General features: G+C 37.1%; 1 protein-coding gene across 3 annotated transcripts in view; it reads right to left on the bottom strand.

Annotated features, from left to right (window-relative positions):
• Positions 1-3706: 3706 nt before the first annotated feature.
• The window catches only part of LOC124168880 (protein outspread), a 45520-nt gene continuing 32185 nt past the window's right edge, over positions 3707-17041 (bottom strand). For 2 of the 3 annotated variants that reach the window (XM_046547248.1, XM_046547249.1), the window contains exons 18-26: positions 16218-16680; positions 14594-15021; positions 12905-12996; positions 11502-11571; positions 9846-9899; positions 8848-8995; positions 8263-8377; positions 7600-7785; positions 3707-5553 (exon numbers count right to left, since the gene is read on the bottom strand). In XM_046547248.1, the coding sequence (XP_046403204.1) occupies positions 7605-7785; positions 8263-8377; positions 8848-8995; positions 9846-9899; positions 11502-11571; positions 12905-12996; positions 14594-15021; positions 16218-16680 (1551 nt within the window). In that variant the 3' untranslated portion in view covers positions 3707-5553; positions 7600-7604. Of the gene's footprint in view, positions 5554-7599; positions 7786-8262; positions 8378-8847; positions 8996-9845; positions 9900-11501; positions 11572-12904; positions 12997-14593; positions 15022-16217; positions 16681-17041 lie in introns of those variants that run through there. The other variant, XM_046547250.1, reaches the window with a different exon arrangement.

The following is a 17041-nucleotide window of genomic DNA, read 5'->3' as shown; positions in this document are numbered from 1 at the left end:
ACATTTGTTTTTAGTAATTATCTTATGATCAATCTTCCTCATGGCCCATGACAATGACTTGTAGTGTGGAATGGATACTTTCATGCTTTCCTTACAATAAATAATAGCGAAAAAATAAAAGTCATTCTTGATGAACTTAACAATGAGTATATTTTGTTTATATACAAAACAAAGTTAGACAATAAAATACTTTTAAGCATCACATACATATTTGGTGAAGACTTGAAAATAACATTTCCATTTCCAATAAAATAAAAATGAGATTCACATCATACCTCCTAGATTGATATAACTTGCTTAAATGGTTTCTCCATAAAAACTATACAAAATTAAATACAAAGTAGTGAAAGATAAGTGCATATGGCTGAGACTGAAACATGAAAACAACAGCAGAAAATCAAAATATTTTCAGAATCCTATGGATCCCTTTCCATCACAACAATGATAATCCATAATGTAAATAATTTTCTAATACTCGATGCAAATGCAGGATATTTGTAAAATTTTAAATGAATTTGGAAACCAACAATGACAAGTCTAATACTGGCCAAAACATATCAAGTTCGGGTGTGATATTTAAGTTAAATAAAAAATTTATGAGAAACTTCATTTTATAAATGGACTATAAAAGTATCTTATAGATCATACAAAAGGTATTAGTATTTCAATAAACACATAACCAAGACTTAGACAAAACCTTCAATGTGACATAAATTAAAGTGTGAACCACCAAAAGAAATTCTACATAATTACTACACAGGTACTCTTGAATATATTCAATATATATCAATTGGATTTGAAAATGAACATTTATGGAAAAACAATGGTATCACCAATGAAAATATGAATGGTAAAAATATATTTATGAAAAATGGACTAAAAATGATTGTGTTCAGTTTGCACAAAATAAGAAGGTAAAGAGCATTCTAGGTCCAAATACCTTCAAACGTACACACCAATAAATGCACCTCAAATGTAATTGATAAATTTTCAGCTACAAAATTGAAAATAAAAATGCTTGCAATGGAGGCTGCATGCGTTACATCATGCCGTAACCTTTGCTTAAGACAGTTTTCACTGAGAGATACATGGGAGTGCACGGCTTAATAAAAATGCTTGAAGAGGGAATGAATCGTTGTGTGTACCATAAGACTAAACGAGAGACTAGCATTTAGCCTGTTCCTTAAAGATTTATTTCATGAAAATATGAACTGCTGGCCAAGCATTAATCTTTTACCCATTAAAAAAAATCTTTAATGGGAAGCTGCCTAGTAGGTTATCTTTAATTTTTTTCATGCAAAAGAGAAGAAATACGTAGCTATGAAAAGGCTAGAGGACAGGAGAGAGGAACGAAGAGCTGCATTAAACCTATCTTGGGATTGTTGACTCATGATGATGAATTTTTTTCAGCCAGGAAATTAGTTCCCGACGCATCTCTAAGCCTTCACTTTATACCCTTTTTCGCGACTCATGGTGGGTGACCCTGAACGTGCTTGTGTTCCTTTAACTCTTTTAGCAAATCACAGAAGCGTCACAAGTGAAAGTGTGGAGGAGGACTCAGCATATCTCGGAATTCCGAGCAGTAAGCGTAGCTCTCCAGCCAACAGTGTTGCCAAATGTACTTTGTGGAGATTTGTTTATTTGGTTTGATTTCGAGCGAGCATATATTAACTGACCTCCACAAGCCCTTTTGCTATGGGCTCAAAAGTGCAAAACCTACTCCCCCACAAACAAAGACGTATCACCTCAGTGAAAAGATTTACAGCCGACCTTGAAAGGTGTTCGTGGATAAATGTTTCTACAGACTAAAAGAGTACTAAAACAGTCCTTAACTTTGCATAAATATGTGAGTACACCCATGTCTCGTATAGCGCAATTTCGATTAGAGCAATTTCGATATAGCACAAATTCGTTCCTCGGGGAAACATTGCAACGCAGTGTAGCCTAATCAAAAATTTTAAACGCTCTCGTGATAAAACGTGAACTTGCGCTAAGTACACACGAAATTTCTATCAATTTACGCATACTAATGTTATTTCTTGCCTCAAATCATCTTTTTTGTTTACATGTTAATGGAAATCCATTGCTGTGCAATGGCCAAAAGTATTACTCGTCATTGGGTCCAGATAGCCGGCCTACCGAAGTAATTTATCTCGTCTCCTTAACAGAACGATAATAAATAATTTAGATCGTTAATTAAGCGTGGGGCTAGTGGAAATGAGTTTTTTTTCAGCAATACGGTTTGAGACGTATTTTTGCCGTCACAGGTTATCGGGCGATTGACTTCCAGGTAGAGGGTCGACGCTAAAGCCTTCAAGGTCATCGGTATTCACGGGGGAGAAATGGAGCGGTGGCCGAGTTGCGCATGAATAGCATCAACACATAAAAGGGTCCGCTATAGTGTCTCAAACACAATGGCTTCGTTCCCTCCCCACAGTCGTAGGCCTTCTGCGTCTCAGGAATACAGTTCAGCAGTAAAAGGTGATTTAGATAGAGCCATGCAGAGTAAAAACCAAGAGAATATGGCAAAAAATAGGAATGCGTGTGGAAAAATCAAGAATTTATCAAGGAAAACCATAAACCTAGAAGAGGATTTGAAAGAGATCAATTGCTTTGAAAATGGAGAGCGTCAAAGCGATATTGCGCGGAAGTTTAAACTCACGATGCCTTATTCTGAATAAAGACGAAGTCTTAATGTTGACGATGTTTTAATCAGTGACCTCAGCCGCACCAACTTCAACCAAGCGGTCTACACATACGGAAATTTCATGGTGAATCAGTACAAAAAGACGAGAGTGGTAATCACTCTGAGACATTTAGTGAAAGCTCCGGTTGGTTCCAGAATTTAAACGGCAAGCAGGTATTTTCAGTGCGGCGAAATAAGGTGAATCTGCAAGTGTTGATAGCGCAGCCACCACAACATTTTCTGATGAACTCCAAGATGTAATTGAAAGTGGCTCCTTTTCCCCTCAACTAGTTATTAGTGTTGACGAGACGATATTCTATTGGAAAAGAATGCATTCTCGTTCATTCATTTTCAGGGAAGGAAAACCTGGGTCAGGTTGCAAGGCATTTAAAGACTGTTTCACGTAGCTGCTAATGACTCGAAGGACTTCAAATTAAAATGATTTATCATTCATAAACTCCGCTAGCTATGAAATGGCATTCAAAGTAGCATTTTCCTGTCATTTCGATGGGCGACAAAAGGGCCCGAGTGACACAATAGTTGTTTTTAGACAAGTTTGAAAAATCGTCAACTGCCGGCAACGCATTAAGATGCCCTGAGATAGCAGATGTTAGCCCACCCGCACGACAGGAGGGAATTTCAAAAGCACGTAAGAATTTTTTTTAACATGATTAAAAGTCTTTGAATGCGTGCATACTATCTTTAAAGATGTTTTAAACTATAAACACTTATATAAATAATGTTTTCTAAGGCTTATTATGGGAATATAGATGTTTTAGAGGAAATTCAATACCCAAGACCTATGCTACCAGGAACGCATCCCTATCTTCCCAATGCTAAAACGCTCTCGTATAACGCAAATTCGTATAGCGCAAAGACCCCAAGGAACGCATCCCTTGCGCTATACGAGACATGGGTGTACATCACTTTGCTCTATTTGGTGTTAAGTTCATTGTTTGGTGTTGTGTTCATTGTTCATTATGGTACGTACATTGTTTGGAATTATACATTTTGCGTGCCTAACTTCTGTGACATGTCCTCTATGTTTTGTGCCACACTAACATATGATCTTCTGGACAAATAAAAATATTATAATTATTAACTTTCAAGGACTGGCAATGATGGTCGGCCGTATAAAGGGGAAAAAAATAAGATGGTGGGGAGAGTGCCTCTGATTGGCAACTAGCTTATCCTCCATCCAACAGCCAAGAGTTGGGAAAAAGGGTATAGTATCTATAAGTAGCACCAAAATAGGTAAACGAAGAGATTGAGAATTGAAATTTACTTTGAACTTTTACTGGCTTATTTACTGGTGCATTTCCATAAAATGGACAGTCTATTTCCATCCCTCGACTATCACCTGTTCGATGACTAATGCATGGAATTTTTCCACAAAGGCATGAAGGTGTATCATGATTTGAAGACAATGAATAGGGGAAAATTATAAATATGCCTGCCTTCGGTATGCATAGGGGATGGAATAACACTAAGTGCACTAAATTAATGATTCAATGGTGAAATAAGATGATGAACGTAGAGGAGCACATACTGGATTTACATAAATGCTACCAAAGCCAAAAATACTTCTGAAAACGCTACTGCTAGTTTTAACTTCATCTTTTCTATAATTTCCATAGAAAATTAAGTTGGCAGTGGCCATATTTTTCGGCTGTTAATCATTTGAAAAAAAAAGACTAACTGTGTGAGATTAACCCACATATGGTATAATTGGTTCCTGATTCACATAAGCCAACAGGTATGCATGCCCCATATAACGCAAGAGATAGATACATTTATTATGGCAGCTATTCATCAAAGAAACAAATATGTAGCTTTGAACCCATATGAAATTCTTTTTTGACTTCACCTATTTCATTGTATTATTTAAATACTGAATCGAAAATATTTTCACCTCACTAAGATCAATATTTTCTACAATGATTAAACCACAGAGGTATGTTGTAGAATAAAAATTACAACATGGAATCAACATTAATGTTGTTGTAATAAGCCCAGCAAGAAATTTCTGAGAAAAGTTAATTTCAGGTAAAAACATGAATTCAATTCAATGAATATAGAATCCAATCACCCATGATAAGTACTACTTTGTATAAAGCAGAAAAGTAAAGAGCTCCAAATCGTTTCCATGATAACTTGCAGAGAAATTATTACTAAAAAGCTGAGACTGAAACTCTAATAGGCCAGCAGTTTCACTCCATCCTAACCATGACTGAGCTCACAACAAACACGTACGAATGAATGCCATAATCTAAGTAGCAAAGAAGTACTTGCTTTCAGTGCTATCAATATTTTGACCTACATTGAACGCATGCAAGTATTGAGAATAATAAACTAAAGGTGGCAGCAGTCATATAAATATGAGATTAAAGCCATTAAGACCACTGAAACTTTCAACAAGCCAGTTTTAAGTGCTACAAAAAGACCTCTTCAATCTTGCATTACAACGCTTAGCAAATCATTCTATCCTACCAAAGATACAAAGGCATATTCAAACCAATCAGCATTGTTAATGATGAGAGACACACTTATGCTGAATAGACTACTGTACCCCTTACATTGGCAATACTGAGATATAAGGCGTTGTGAAGAATTTTTTCCTCTCATTCCGCTGATTTTGAGGATGATCAAATGTCCCTCAATGCCACCAATGAAATAACATTAATGTACGATGCTTCTAATAATGCATATGAGGCCATTCCTGCTAAGTAATACACTATCTTATATACAACCCGTCTTCATAGCCAAGCCATTTTTGGCTATGATTGCCTAACGTAGATGCCACCATTGACTATATATGTTTTCCAACTAGTGGATTATTTTACTCAGGCTCATCCTTTTTAAGGGCACTGGAAAAAGAGAAAATTAGGAAAATTAGCTTAACAAATAGGATGCTCAGAATGATTTTAGTAAACCATACAAAAAATGTTACATTGCATTAAAAATGCAAACTTCCATCCCACTGACCAACAAAATTCATTCCCTCATAAAAAAATTGTTTTTAACGATTCAAGCCATCATATAAAGTAATCGCTCATAAGTTACCCTCCTTATTGATACTTAATTTGAAGTAAGAATACACGGAAATTATAATTCCTAGATCAATCCAAGGTACACTACACCATTTTTCTGAACTGACGCCGGCTGACCTTGAGCGTGCTCGAAACCCACCCACTCTTCAAGCCAATCACAGAAGAGCGACAGGAGAAAGTGAGGAAGAGCCCGCAGTCTCTCTCCGAACTCCGAGCACTGCACATCGCTCTCCAGCTAGCAGTGTTGCCAAGCCGAATCTTTGGAGATCGCATAGCACTCGTTCTGCCGCCCCCGAAAGTACCGTTATTCCCAAGGATGGCAACGCCAGTCGGCCGGATGGAGGGGAGCGGAGGGGAAAAGGGAAGGGGATGGAGGGGAACGGAGACGTGGAAGGGGCAGCGCTTCTCATTGGCTAGTTTCTATTTTCCACCCAGCCGCCGTCAGTTCGGAAAAATGGTATAAATAGCTCCTTTCACTAAATATTGAATACAAGCCAAACCCTGTATTTTCCACAATTCCTCTCAACCACTTTCAATGTATTTGGGGTATAATAAAGAGATATCCTCTTATTAAAATAAAAGATGGTAGCACTTTCCCGCAACATTACTTACAAATGTTGTTAAAAAGTGCTACATACCATCTTTTATTTTAATATGTCGAACTTCCGCCATATAACGGCTGAATCTGTTGAACTTATTCAGATAACCTCATGATAATTTGCTAAAGAATTGAAACTGGTCAAGGTTAATAAGAAATGAGGGAAACTGTTCATTCAATACTCACACTTCAACGTTAAATCACCATTAAAGTCAATATCCACAAAGCAAAAAAGTTAATACTGTGGAGTCATGCTAATTCGATTAGCTCTTGAGAAGAAATGTTTTTACCCACTGTAACAAGAGATGACACTAATGGGAAGCGGAGGGTGCCCAAGGTGACAGACATGCTTATGAGTCAGCTTGAGTGTGGCGTATCAAAGAAGGGGTAGGGCAAGTATAGTCTTGCCCAGTTGCGCAGTTCTATGTTCCCTTGTTCCTATGTCCTATCGTTCCCTGTGTCCTATCGTCCCTTGTTCAAGAAACTGGACATATTACCACTACCATGTGTGAATATTTTTCATCTACTTGCTTACACAAAAAGAAATCTATTTCATTACATTAAGAACCGTGATGTCCACCATCATTCTACGAGGCAAATTGACCAGCTGCATGTTTCGTATGTGCGCACCAAGAATACCAGTGCTGGTCCAAATTGTATGGGCCTTCAATTCTACAATAAATTGCCACCTGAACTTAAGGCACCATTAAGTCTCACTACTTTTAAGACCAACCTACTTAAATATTTGAAATTAAGAATGTATTATTCTGTAGATGAATTCTTAAACAAAGTTTGACGTATCCTGCATCATTGTATATTTGTATTTATTGTATATATATATTTTTTTAACCTGACGTGTCCTATATCAGTGTACCCCTTGTACTTCTAGATCTCTGGACAAATAAACATTATTATTATTATTATGCACTACGTACACTTGTGTTTTGTTCTTGCGTTTCAAACCAGTTTTTTTAACCATTCTTTCCACTAATCCGAACAATCAAGTAATTTGATCAGGCTTTGGTCACAATTAGTTCAGATTAGCGCAACTGCACTGTATCTGTCCTCATTCTCCGGTTATTCAAGCTAAATTAAAATTTTCATGGTGAAGCAAAACCCAGTACTGTTCCACAAGCTTTTTATTATTAGCTGTCAACTAGTTTCGACGTCTATACCGTCATTATCAAGACTAACAGTTTTGTTTCACCATGAACATTTCATCGTTCCACCAAGTAACGTCCAAATCACTTGAAAATTTAAATTACCTCCACTACGACTGTCCAGGTCTCAACTCTCCAAAAGCTGCCAAGTTTCCTGCTAATGCCATATCTCCACTTTTCATACCACTAGCAATTCGAAGCTGCTCCCTTAGAGATGCACACTCTAGACACTTTGAAGAATACCTCTGGGAGAGAGAGAGAATCTCCTGGCGTATACCTTCCATCTCAGCCCTGCAAACAGGGTCGTAAAAAAATGGCATTAGATTACAAGAGCAAAAGTTGAAATTAGAGGTACAGAGGTCCGGTTAAAATAAAATTCAACAGCATCAGGGGTTTTGCAAGAAGGGATTAAATTAGTCAAGCAAGATTGAGCCAGAACTTGAAAAAAATGATTGAATCTCAAGCAAGATTCCACATTTTTTTTGTTCAAATTCTGGCTTCACCGAGATCCAAACTCCAGATCCAAAATTTTGCCATTTATTGGTGGTATTGACAGGGCATAGAAGTTTTACTATTTCAATTTGATGTCAAAGAAATAATATGGTACATTTTTAAGCATATAAAGGGTTAGAAATTTTTTCAGCTCAGGGCTGTGCATCTTATTTTTTACTGAAGAGGATATAAAAAACATTTGGACAACGAACATCTCAAGAATTCAAGAAATACCTCCACCGTCATTAAATTTCCGGCACATTTGCATAAACTTACTTATGTTGTGAACTTAACTCCTGCTTGGCAGACATCCTTCTAGTGAACTCTTCCTTGAATTTAGCCACTTCACGCTGCACTTCTGTCTCGTGTGCCTTCCGCATAGCATCAAGAGCTGAAAAGAATCAAAGGAAATTATTAAGAAATGAAATTAAAACTTAGCACACAAAAATGCTGAGAGCAACGTCTACTGAAAGTTACAGCTACATTACTCTGAATGATTGATTTAATGGAAAAAATGTTGAAATGCAAGTAAAAATTGTCATACATCATGAATTTTTACAATCAAAATAACTTCCCTCATGAGAAATACAAAAAGAAAACTGTGAGGAAAATTTTGTACAAAATGAACTTCTAAATCAAAATAATGCTGTACAAGACCAGTCTGACTCTATTATATAGAATTTGTATTTATTTTTGTTTTAACCATTCATCCTTTGATTGAATTTATAAGTTGGATGTACACTAAAAACAATAAATAAATAAATAAAAATCTATTTTTTATCCATCCACAAGAGTCTTAGTACCAAAACTATCCTGAAGATGTCATGGAAAAAGAAATTGAGCAAAACTGTCGCAACTAACCTGCAAGAGTAGCTTTTGTCTCCTCTCTCAGTGCTTGCTCCTTCTCACGATGCACTCTCAGCACCTCCTCCTTGTGTTTCTCCTCCATTTCACGAATCACTCGCTGGTGTGAAGCATCCATAGCTCTCATTCCCTTCTCACACAGGGCCTGCATGCCGAGATACAACAAATTAATGATTTGGAAACATTAAAACCAAAACAAGCATGGGTGGAGTATTGGGGGGGAAGAGAGGGTGAGCCTGGCCGACCCAACTTAAATGGTGATTTGTCCGAAAAATGTACGAAACCTGCACATTCAAGTACAATGAAAACAAAAACATCAAAATTTCAAATAAATTTTAGTCTAAGTTAATGGTTAAAATGCTGTTTTCAGAGGCTCGTTTAAACAAAGGGCATAGCCGGATAAAGAGGGTGAAAAGTCCCCCCTCTTGGATTTTTCCCGTACTTTGGGTATGCAATTTGGGATCAAATAGGACAAATCTCCCCACATTTCCAGCCCGCTAGAGGCCCACCAGGGCCGGCTAGATCGAAAATATGATTTTCACTCTTTTTTTAATATCTCGGTCAAGAAGGCATATTTTTTAATGCGGTTTGCGGCATTTGAAACCTTATTTACTGGAGCAGATTTCCAATTGTTTTCAAGAACTTTGAGCAAGACAAGAAGATATGGCGTTGATTTGAAAATTTCTAACGCATGTTTTTATAAAATATGTTTGAGAGGGCCAAAAAGAAAAAACGTTTTCTGGAGGTGTTTTTTAATACCTTTCGGCTGGCGTATTGAAAAAATAATTTTTAGGTGGTGGAAAATCGCGAAAAATTCTATTAAAAATATGCGATTTTGGCCATTTGGCTCTATGCTCTGGCCCTCCATAACACCCCTTTTTATTTATTATAGTATTCTAGCGATTAAGGTGCCCACCACAGGGACAGAATTCATCAAAACAGTCTTCTCCAAGAAAAAAGTAAGAGCCCATGTTACTATTAAAATTGAGACTCACCCTTAACTGCTCTATTTCCTCCCTGTACCTCTCAACCATGCCTGGGTCACCATCCTAAAACGGAAAGAATGAAATTATCTCAATGCTTTAAATGACAAATGATTGGATATCACAATTTTAAAATTGCACACAGATAAATGCTCCCGATAGCTTCTTCTCCCATGATAGCAGACAGTTTTTTCTGGCAAAACTTGAGATTTGGCAGTTTTAAATAGAAGAAAAAATTAAATATTGTAAGTCTCTAGATCAGCAGGGTCCGTCGAGGGGTCATCAGGGAACCATTAAGATGCCAACACAAGGTTCACAACTCTCGCTTTATTCAACCATTCAAATACACTCTCCGCACCTACAGTCCGGCCGCCGAGAGTTGTCCGATGACAGGCAAAAGGAGTAGGGGGCAAGGTTGCCAGGTAAGAAAGGGAAACGCCCACTTCACATGTAAACAAAAGGCTTCCCTTAAGAAAGGAACCAGATAGGACGACGAGCTTGAAGGACCCAATGGCAGAATCCTTTGTTTTGGCGATTCGAAGAAAGGGCTTGCTTTGGTGGTTCAGGCTTTTTTCGGTGCTTCATATGCACGTGACAACGTTGTATGACTAGGCGAGGGTGTGAGGTGCATTTGGGAGACAGCGATTGGCTGCAAACCGTGCAGGCGCAGGGTCCTCCGCCCCTCCTTTTGAACTGTCATCGGACAACTCTCGCCGGCTGGACTGTAGACTCTCCACTCGTTCCCGAGCGCGCTCTACAGCCGCTCGGCGTCACCACGTGACTCCTCATTGGCCATTCCCTATTCGTTGCCTCCTATTCACCTCATGCATAGGCGACCAGGAGACAATGTTGCGTTTCACTGCTGCGTATGCGTTCGCAATTCCTCGGCGGCTAGGTAGAAGGGTTGGGGGAAGAGCTGATACAGCAGTATGGGCAAGCAAGGAATGGGGTAGGCGGAATGTGGAGTGGGAGGAAAGGTGCCGAGTCATCGGGCGCACTTACAATATTTGAACATTTCATCAATTCAGAGACCACGTTCGGTACTTTTTCTACAGCATTATGTTTCAATAGGGTTTTATGCCATGGCCACTATTTCCTCTACAAACATTTGTGCAGGAACAAGAGCCATCCTCAGGACATAATGCCCACTAATTCAAGTTTTACACTAAGATCAATTAAGAAAGATTAATTATGGTGCAGCACTTTCACAAAACAAATTATGATCGTAGTGAGACTCAGAACCTAACTCAACTAGAGTTGACCCTTTTCTGAGTAATATATTAGAGGATGCAAATATAGCCCTGAAATAGTTTTAAGATAAAATCCTCAAATTCAGATTATGTGACACAAAAAACATAAAAAGAGAGAGAAAGTATGCTGACTAGGAACAGTGGAATGGAATGGAAGCATTCTCATTCTCTGGGATATAAAATCAAATCAAAGTGATTAAATCTGAAAGCATTCACAATCCTGTATCTTTATCATAATAAAAATCTACTGCTTAAAGCAAAATTAAAGTAAATCCATACTTTTAATAAACAAATAACAGGACACTACCCATTTGAAACTATGCTTCATGCTTTCTATGACAATCCTGGAAATAACACCTTAACCATCATATTAAGATATTAACATGCTATATCAATTCATAACACTACAGTCTATTACCTGAACAGAACTTATGCTGTCAACAGGAATACCAATAGCATGCTTTTCTAGTAAAAGTTCTTTCTTCATTCTGAAAGCAAATTAAAATACATTCCAAAATAAGACAAAATGGTTTACAACACAACAAAATTATATAAAATAATATGAATGAAAAAAATTAATTTATATATTTAATTTAAAATATACAAATATAAAAATAAAATCAAGTTTAACAAGAAAATACAGTAAATAATACACACAAAGTAATAGAAACAATTACTGCTCCATTACAGCAGCACTAATCATACAATATTTGCTTATCCTAACTTCAAGATACTATTTGAGCCTCAACTTTATCGGGAGACATTGATATATCCCCTTCCCAACTTCAGTTTCCGACCACTATTTCCGACTACCTCATAGTCTACATACAGTGACTGTAGAATAATCTTAAAACTCAGTCACAACCTCCATTGAGAAATTTCTCTTGGTTTAGTGGCAGAGTTTCTTCACGAAAATCGTCAAAATAAAGCTACAGGTATATGAGAAATAAAACTATCATGTCAGTTAAAAAAAAATGTTTTTATACGGTTTTAATCTGTTTTCCTCATATGAAAAGATAATATGATGCCTGCATAAAAAAGTCTGTCCTTGGCAAAATCTAGTTATATTGCCGACCCTTTGGAAGGTTTTTTAAGAATCTTTATTCAAGAGATCAGGAAAATCAACACCTATAATTCAGCCTCCATCACTAATTCACACATTCTAATTCTTCTAATAATTCTAAGTATGAGTCAAATACATCATAATCATGGAATAACTGTAATAACATAATAACCATGGCAGTCATTTTCTGGTTGGGTCGCATTCATCAAAATTTCATTAAACTGACAAACATCAAAGATGACAAGAAAAACATTAGATTATACATTCATAAGTTTATTTATTTGTTCTATTGAATAACTTGAGATCTTCAGCATACAATTGAACACTTAGTGAAGTAAAAAATGCTGTTTCTTATTCTTGCTTCACATTTTCATACATGATTATATTGCCCTTGACAACTGCATTTTTTAAAATATGAAACTACACATTTTCCTGAAATTCCTACCAGACCTTTCTTACTTAGAAACCACAGCCAGGATTTGAATATGGGGACCTGATATAATGAAATTATTCTTAGGAAAATTACATTATTTGTCTATATACTGAGTCAATAAAAATAATCAAACAAGAGAAGTTTCCAACCAATTAAGGTATCGAATCAAAGGCATCAACAGGTAAAATTTACTACAAATTATTTTGTTTTTTAAATGAGATGCACTTCATTGGCTGTAATGAATACTAAACATAAAAAATAATGATAAAAATGTAAAAAAGTAATGAATACACAATAAAAACTAAAAATGAAACCAGAATATTACCTTTCCATTGCAAGGTTCATTTTTTCACAGTTGGGACAAAGGTTTTTCATGGTTTCTGACGAGCTGCTACTGCTTACTGGGCAATTAACAACCTAGAAAACAAAAAAAATCTCTTGCAAAACCTTATTTTGAATTCATATCAACAATAAAAGATACACTGGGTGATTTTCAATACACACACAACATTTCCTGTGCTGTTCAAAGCAAGGTTTGACAGATTACAGAAGATAAGATTCCATTCAGAGTAGTAATTCATTGGTTAACTTAAATTACTTCTCAGATTACTACTCTACATCAAATCTCACCTCTGTCTGAAAACTCATTGAAGTTCAGCTTGAAAATCTTTTATAAACAGGGCTCTTTAACGTGACTAAAAGTTACAAGCTGAGTACAGATACTTTACCACATATGGATTAAAAAACTGATGGCAACTACTGTATTTAAATCAGAAAAAAAAATTATAAAGGAAATCACAGATGTAGCACAAGAAGAACATTGGATGTTTTTAGAGAGATGTGAATGCAAAATATTTTCATAGCACAGCATTTCACTTACATGGCTTACAGGCAAAACAAAAAAAAATCCTCAGATGTTACATATGGAACATGTTTCTCCATAGAAGCGAGGCTTGGACATTGACAGCAACGGATAAGTCAAGAGTGTAAGCATTATAAATGTGGTGCCACCAAAGAATGATGGAGATAAGATGGATTGACCGAGTAAGTATTCTAAAAAGCTTAATGAGAAGACGGGACAACTTAGGTGGCCACATTATGAGGCATTATGGCCTGTTCTGTTAACTCCTGTTCACTCTATTAATGTAGATATCTTACTTACTGTATACTATGATGCTTTTTATTCCCTGATGTCGTATAACCTAATGTTTTGGGGCTCATCACCTCACGCATCCATAATATTTACAATACAAAAAAGGGCAATTAGAGTTATAATAAAAAAACCTTATGATGTTCCCTCTAGCCTCATCTTTAAAACTTCGAAGATCCTCCCATTACCATGTCAATTTATTATCTCTGCTAATATTTACGCGTAAAAATCTGGACATGTTTGAAATGAACTCCAGTTTTCATAATTCTGAAACCAGAAATAGGCAAAGCCTTCACTGTAATACAGTGAGGACAAATAGAACTAAATTAGGTGCAAGAGAAATGGGACTCCGAACATATAATAAACTCACACTTCACTTTAAAAAATCAATGTGAGTCATTGGTATCTTTTAAAAGGAAGTTGAAGGCATTCCTGCTTGAAAAGAATTATTATTCTGTTATGGAATACCTGATGGACTCCACAATCTAGTGCTTCATTTTCATGTTTTGAAAATATATTATATGTGAAAATACATACTTGTACATAACATTTCAACTATATGTTTCTAATCTACTTAATTGTATGTATCTCCTACTCCCTTTTTTTGACGTGTCTCATATCTTCTTGTAGATCCTTGGACAAAATAAATTTCTATTATTATTATTATTATTGGCACAGTCATAGAAGGACAAGTGGAAGGAGAAAAAGGGCAAGGGACGGCCCCAAATAGAACAGGTTGTAGAGGATGTATAAGAGAAGAAATACGTCGCTATGAAAAGGACAGTAGATAGGAGAGAGGATGGAGAGCTGTATCAAACCAATCTTAGGATTGTTGACTAATGATGATGATAACGGTTTACTTACAGGAGATTTCTCTGATGGGACTTCTGTCTTCAAGTAGTCTGCAACATGCCCTTCCAGGGTACTGAGCCTCACAAGTATCCGTAGGGGATCACATCCTTTGGATGAATCATCCTCAACGCCAAGCACTTCTTCCACCTCTTCATCAACGCTAGGCTCACCATACTGCTTGTCCAAGTCTCCTTCTGATCCTCTCCTGATAAGCCTCGAACTGAGCCGCAGCTTTCTCCTTCCCTGTGCCCTGGCTCTCCTCTCCTCACTTGTACTTGTGCTGCTAGCTGCCTTGGTGCCACTCTCAGATTGTGAGGATACTACCAGTCCCTTTTTGCTGCCACTTTTGCCCACCTCAGCTGCTTTCGTTTGACTTTTACCACCTTCTGGTGATGAGAGTTGGGCTTTCGAATCCTGAGATTTTGTAGTTGGCACACCTCCTGATAAGAAACAAAAACTGGCTAAAAATAGTAGGATTGACCAAGCTAACAGATAACAAACTACGATTTCGATTGATTTAGAACAAATTTCAGGTTAGCAACAAATAACACCTCTTCAAATCCCCAACAAGTTAACCCTAATAGTGGCAGCAGGCTGACCTATTGCCCCACGGGTATGCGCAAAGCAGGCCAATCTACGGCCAGGATTTTTACACTTGCGCTATCATTTTTTGTACTTATGTAGCATTTGTTACTTTTCTATCTATCATGAATTAACACATTCAATGTGGGCCCGATTTTCATTAAAGTTGTCAAAATCGGTCGATAAAATAAGAAATAAAAATATAGAGGTTTTCGCACCATAACTTCTGTTCAAATACTGCTATTTACAAATGGTGCACACAGGTCAAAAGAGGGAAGCTTGCTGAAGGCACAGAGCACACGATCATCGCATGACTCGGAAGTGGATGTTAGTCACGTACGGAGGCGGAGAAAGGCCGACTGGTAGAGCACGTCAATTGACGTGCTCCGCACTGAATGTTTTAACATACCAGTAAGTACTAAGAGCACATGAAAAAAATAGCTTCAGAAAATGCTTATTACGCATTATATAAATTCTTAAGTGCAAGCCTACAAATTTTCCAAAAAAAAAAGTCCTAGCATTCTTCAGTAGACCAGGCAAAATAAGCTATTTATACTTCCTCATATGGCCTAAAATTGAAATCAATCTACAAAAATATTGAGCACAATTCATTTGATAACGAGAATACATAACAGAGGTTGATGCTACACATGATTTTCTGTTTTCTAGGGCCTATTCTCTTGGCCTTAGGAGGCATTTTCTTAGCTCAAGACATAATATCCTGTTCCACTGCTTTGACTCAAGATGGAGTGTTCCAAGGAAAGTAATGCACAAAATGATGCCATTACAATCATTTGCCAATACATGATATTTTTGTAAGATTGCCCTTTGACCATACTCCTGGCTTCAATACCACTGGCAATTTTCCGAATTCAAATGAGTTAATTTGCAATGTACACTTCTAAGGATCCCTTTCGTAATGACATAGTTCCCAAAACTCACGCGAATTCCCTATTCCTAGTAATCTCATTACATTTCATCATGGTATATCTTCAATAGCATTATGCAATCAAAACCATATATAAGAAATAATAGATGATAGAAAAATACTAACCACTTGAAGCTGGGCCTCCATTTCCTGAAGTAATGCCGACATTAGCTGCCGCATAATTTTTTGCATTATCCTTCTCCTTTGAGCTAGGGTGTGAGACTTTATGCCGAACATCTTCTTTATCATCTACCACTTCTGAGAGCACAATAATCTTCCCATCAGTAGGTACTTGATCTCGGACTTTGTGCCTTTCATCCTTATCTTTGGTAGCAGCCTGATTTTCAGCCACTGAAGACAAACTAGGAGACTTCACAAGGACAGGCTCCGTAGGAGCACTTCCCCTGATTGCCCCAAGCGTTGCTTCCAGGCGAGCCAACCGATCAGAGATCTCTTTAGGTAGCCTTCCAGCAGTTCCGAGAGATGGGTCAGTGCCACTTCTGCCACCATCCCTGGCACCTCGAAGAGAAAGAGATCTCCTCTTCTCCCTCGACTCCACTCGTGAAGTCTTCTGCTTCAGTTGACGCACCTACAAAGTACGCCACAAAACATTAAAAAGATAATATTTTACGCACCACTTAAACTAAAGCAATAAAATAATTAATAAATAGCAAAAGCTAACACTTATCAAAAAATTATCAACCGATAACATTACTTTAAAATCAGGCACAATAGCAATAGAGGGAAGCTGCAGCATTAAACATAAAAGTGAGAGGCCATTTGAATCAATCACAAGCTTATTTAACCCTTATACTGCCAGCCCATTTCACGTGGGATGTACGAAGACTGCCAAGGCTATTTTCCGGAATTAGCAACTTTTCAGATTTAAAAATTTTTCAGCTACTTAATTTTATTTAATACGTCTAAATTTTTTTCCCAATTCTTAAGAT

The sequence above is a fragment of the Ischnura elegans genome, chromosome 12 (assembly GCF_921293095.1).
Source record: "Ischnura elegans chromosome 12, ioIscEleg1.1, whole genome shotgun sequence".
Lineage (NCBI taxonomy): Eukaryota > Metazoa > Arthropoda > Insecta > Odonata > Coenagrionidae > Ischnura > Ischnura elegans.
The sequence above is the reverse complement of the archived record's forward strand: the minus strand, read 5'-3'. Positions and strand labels throughout refer to the sequence as shown.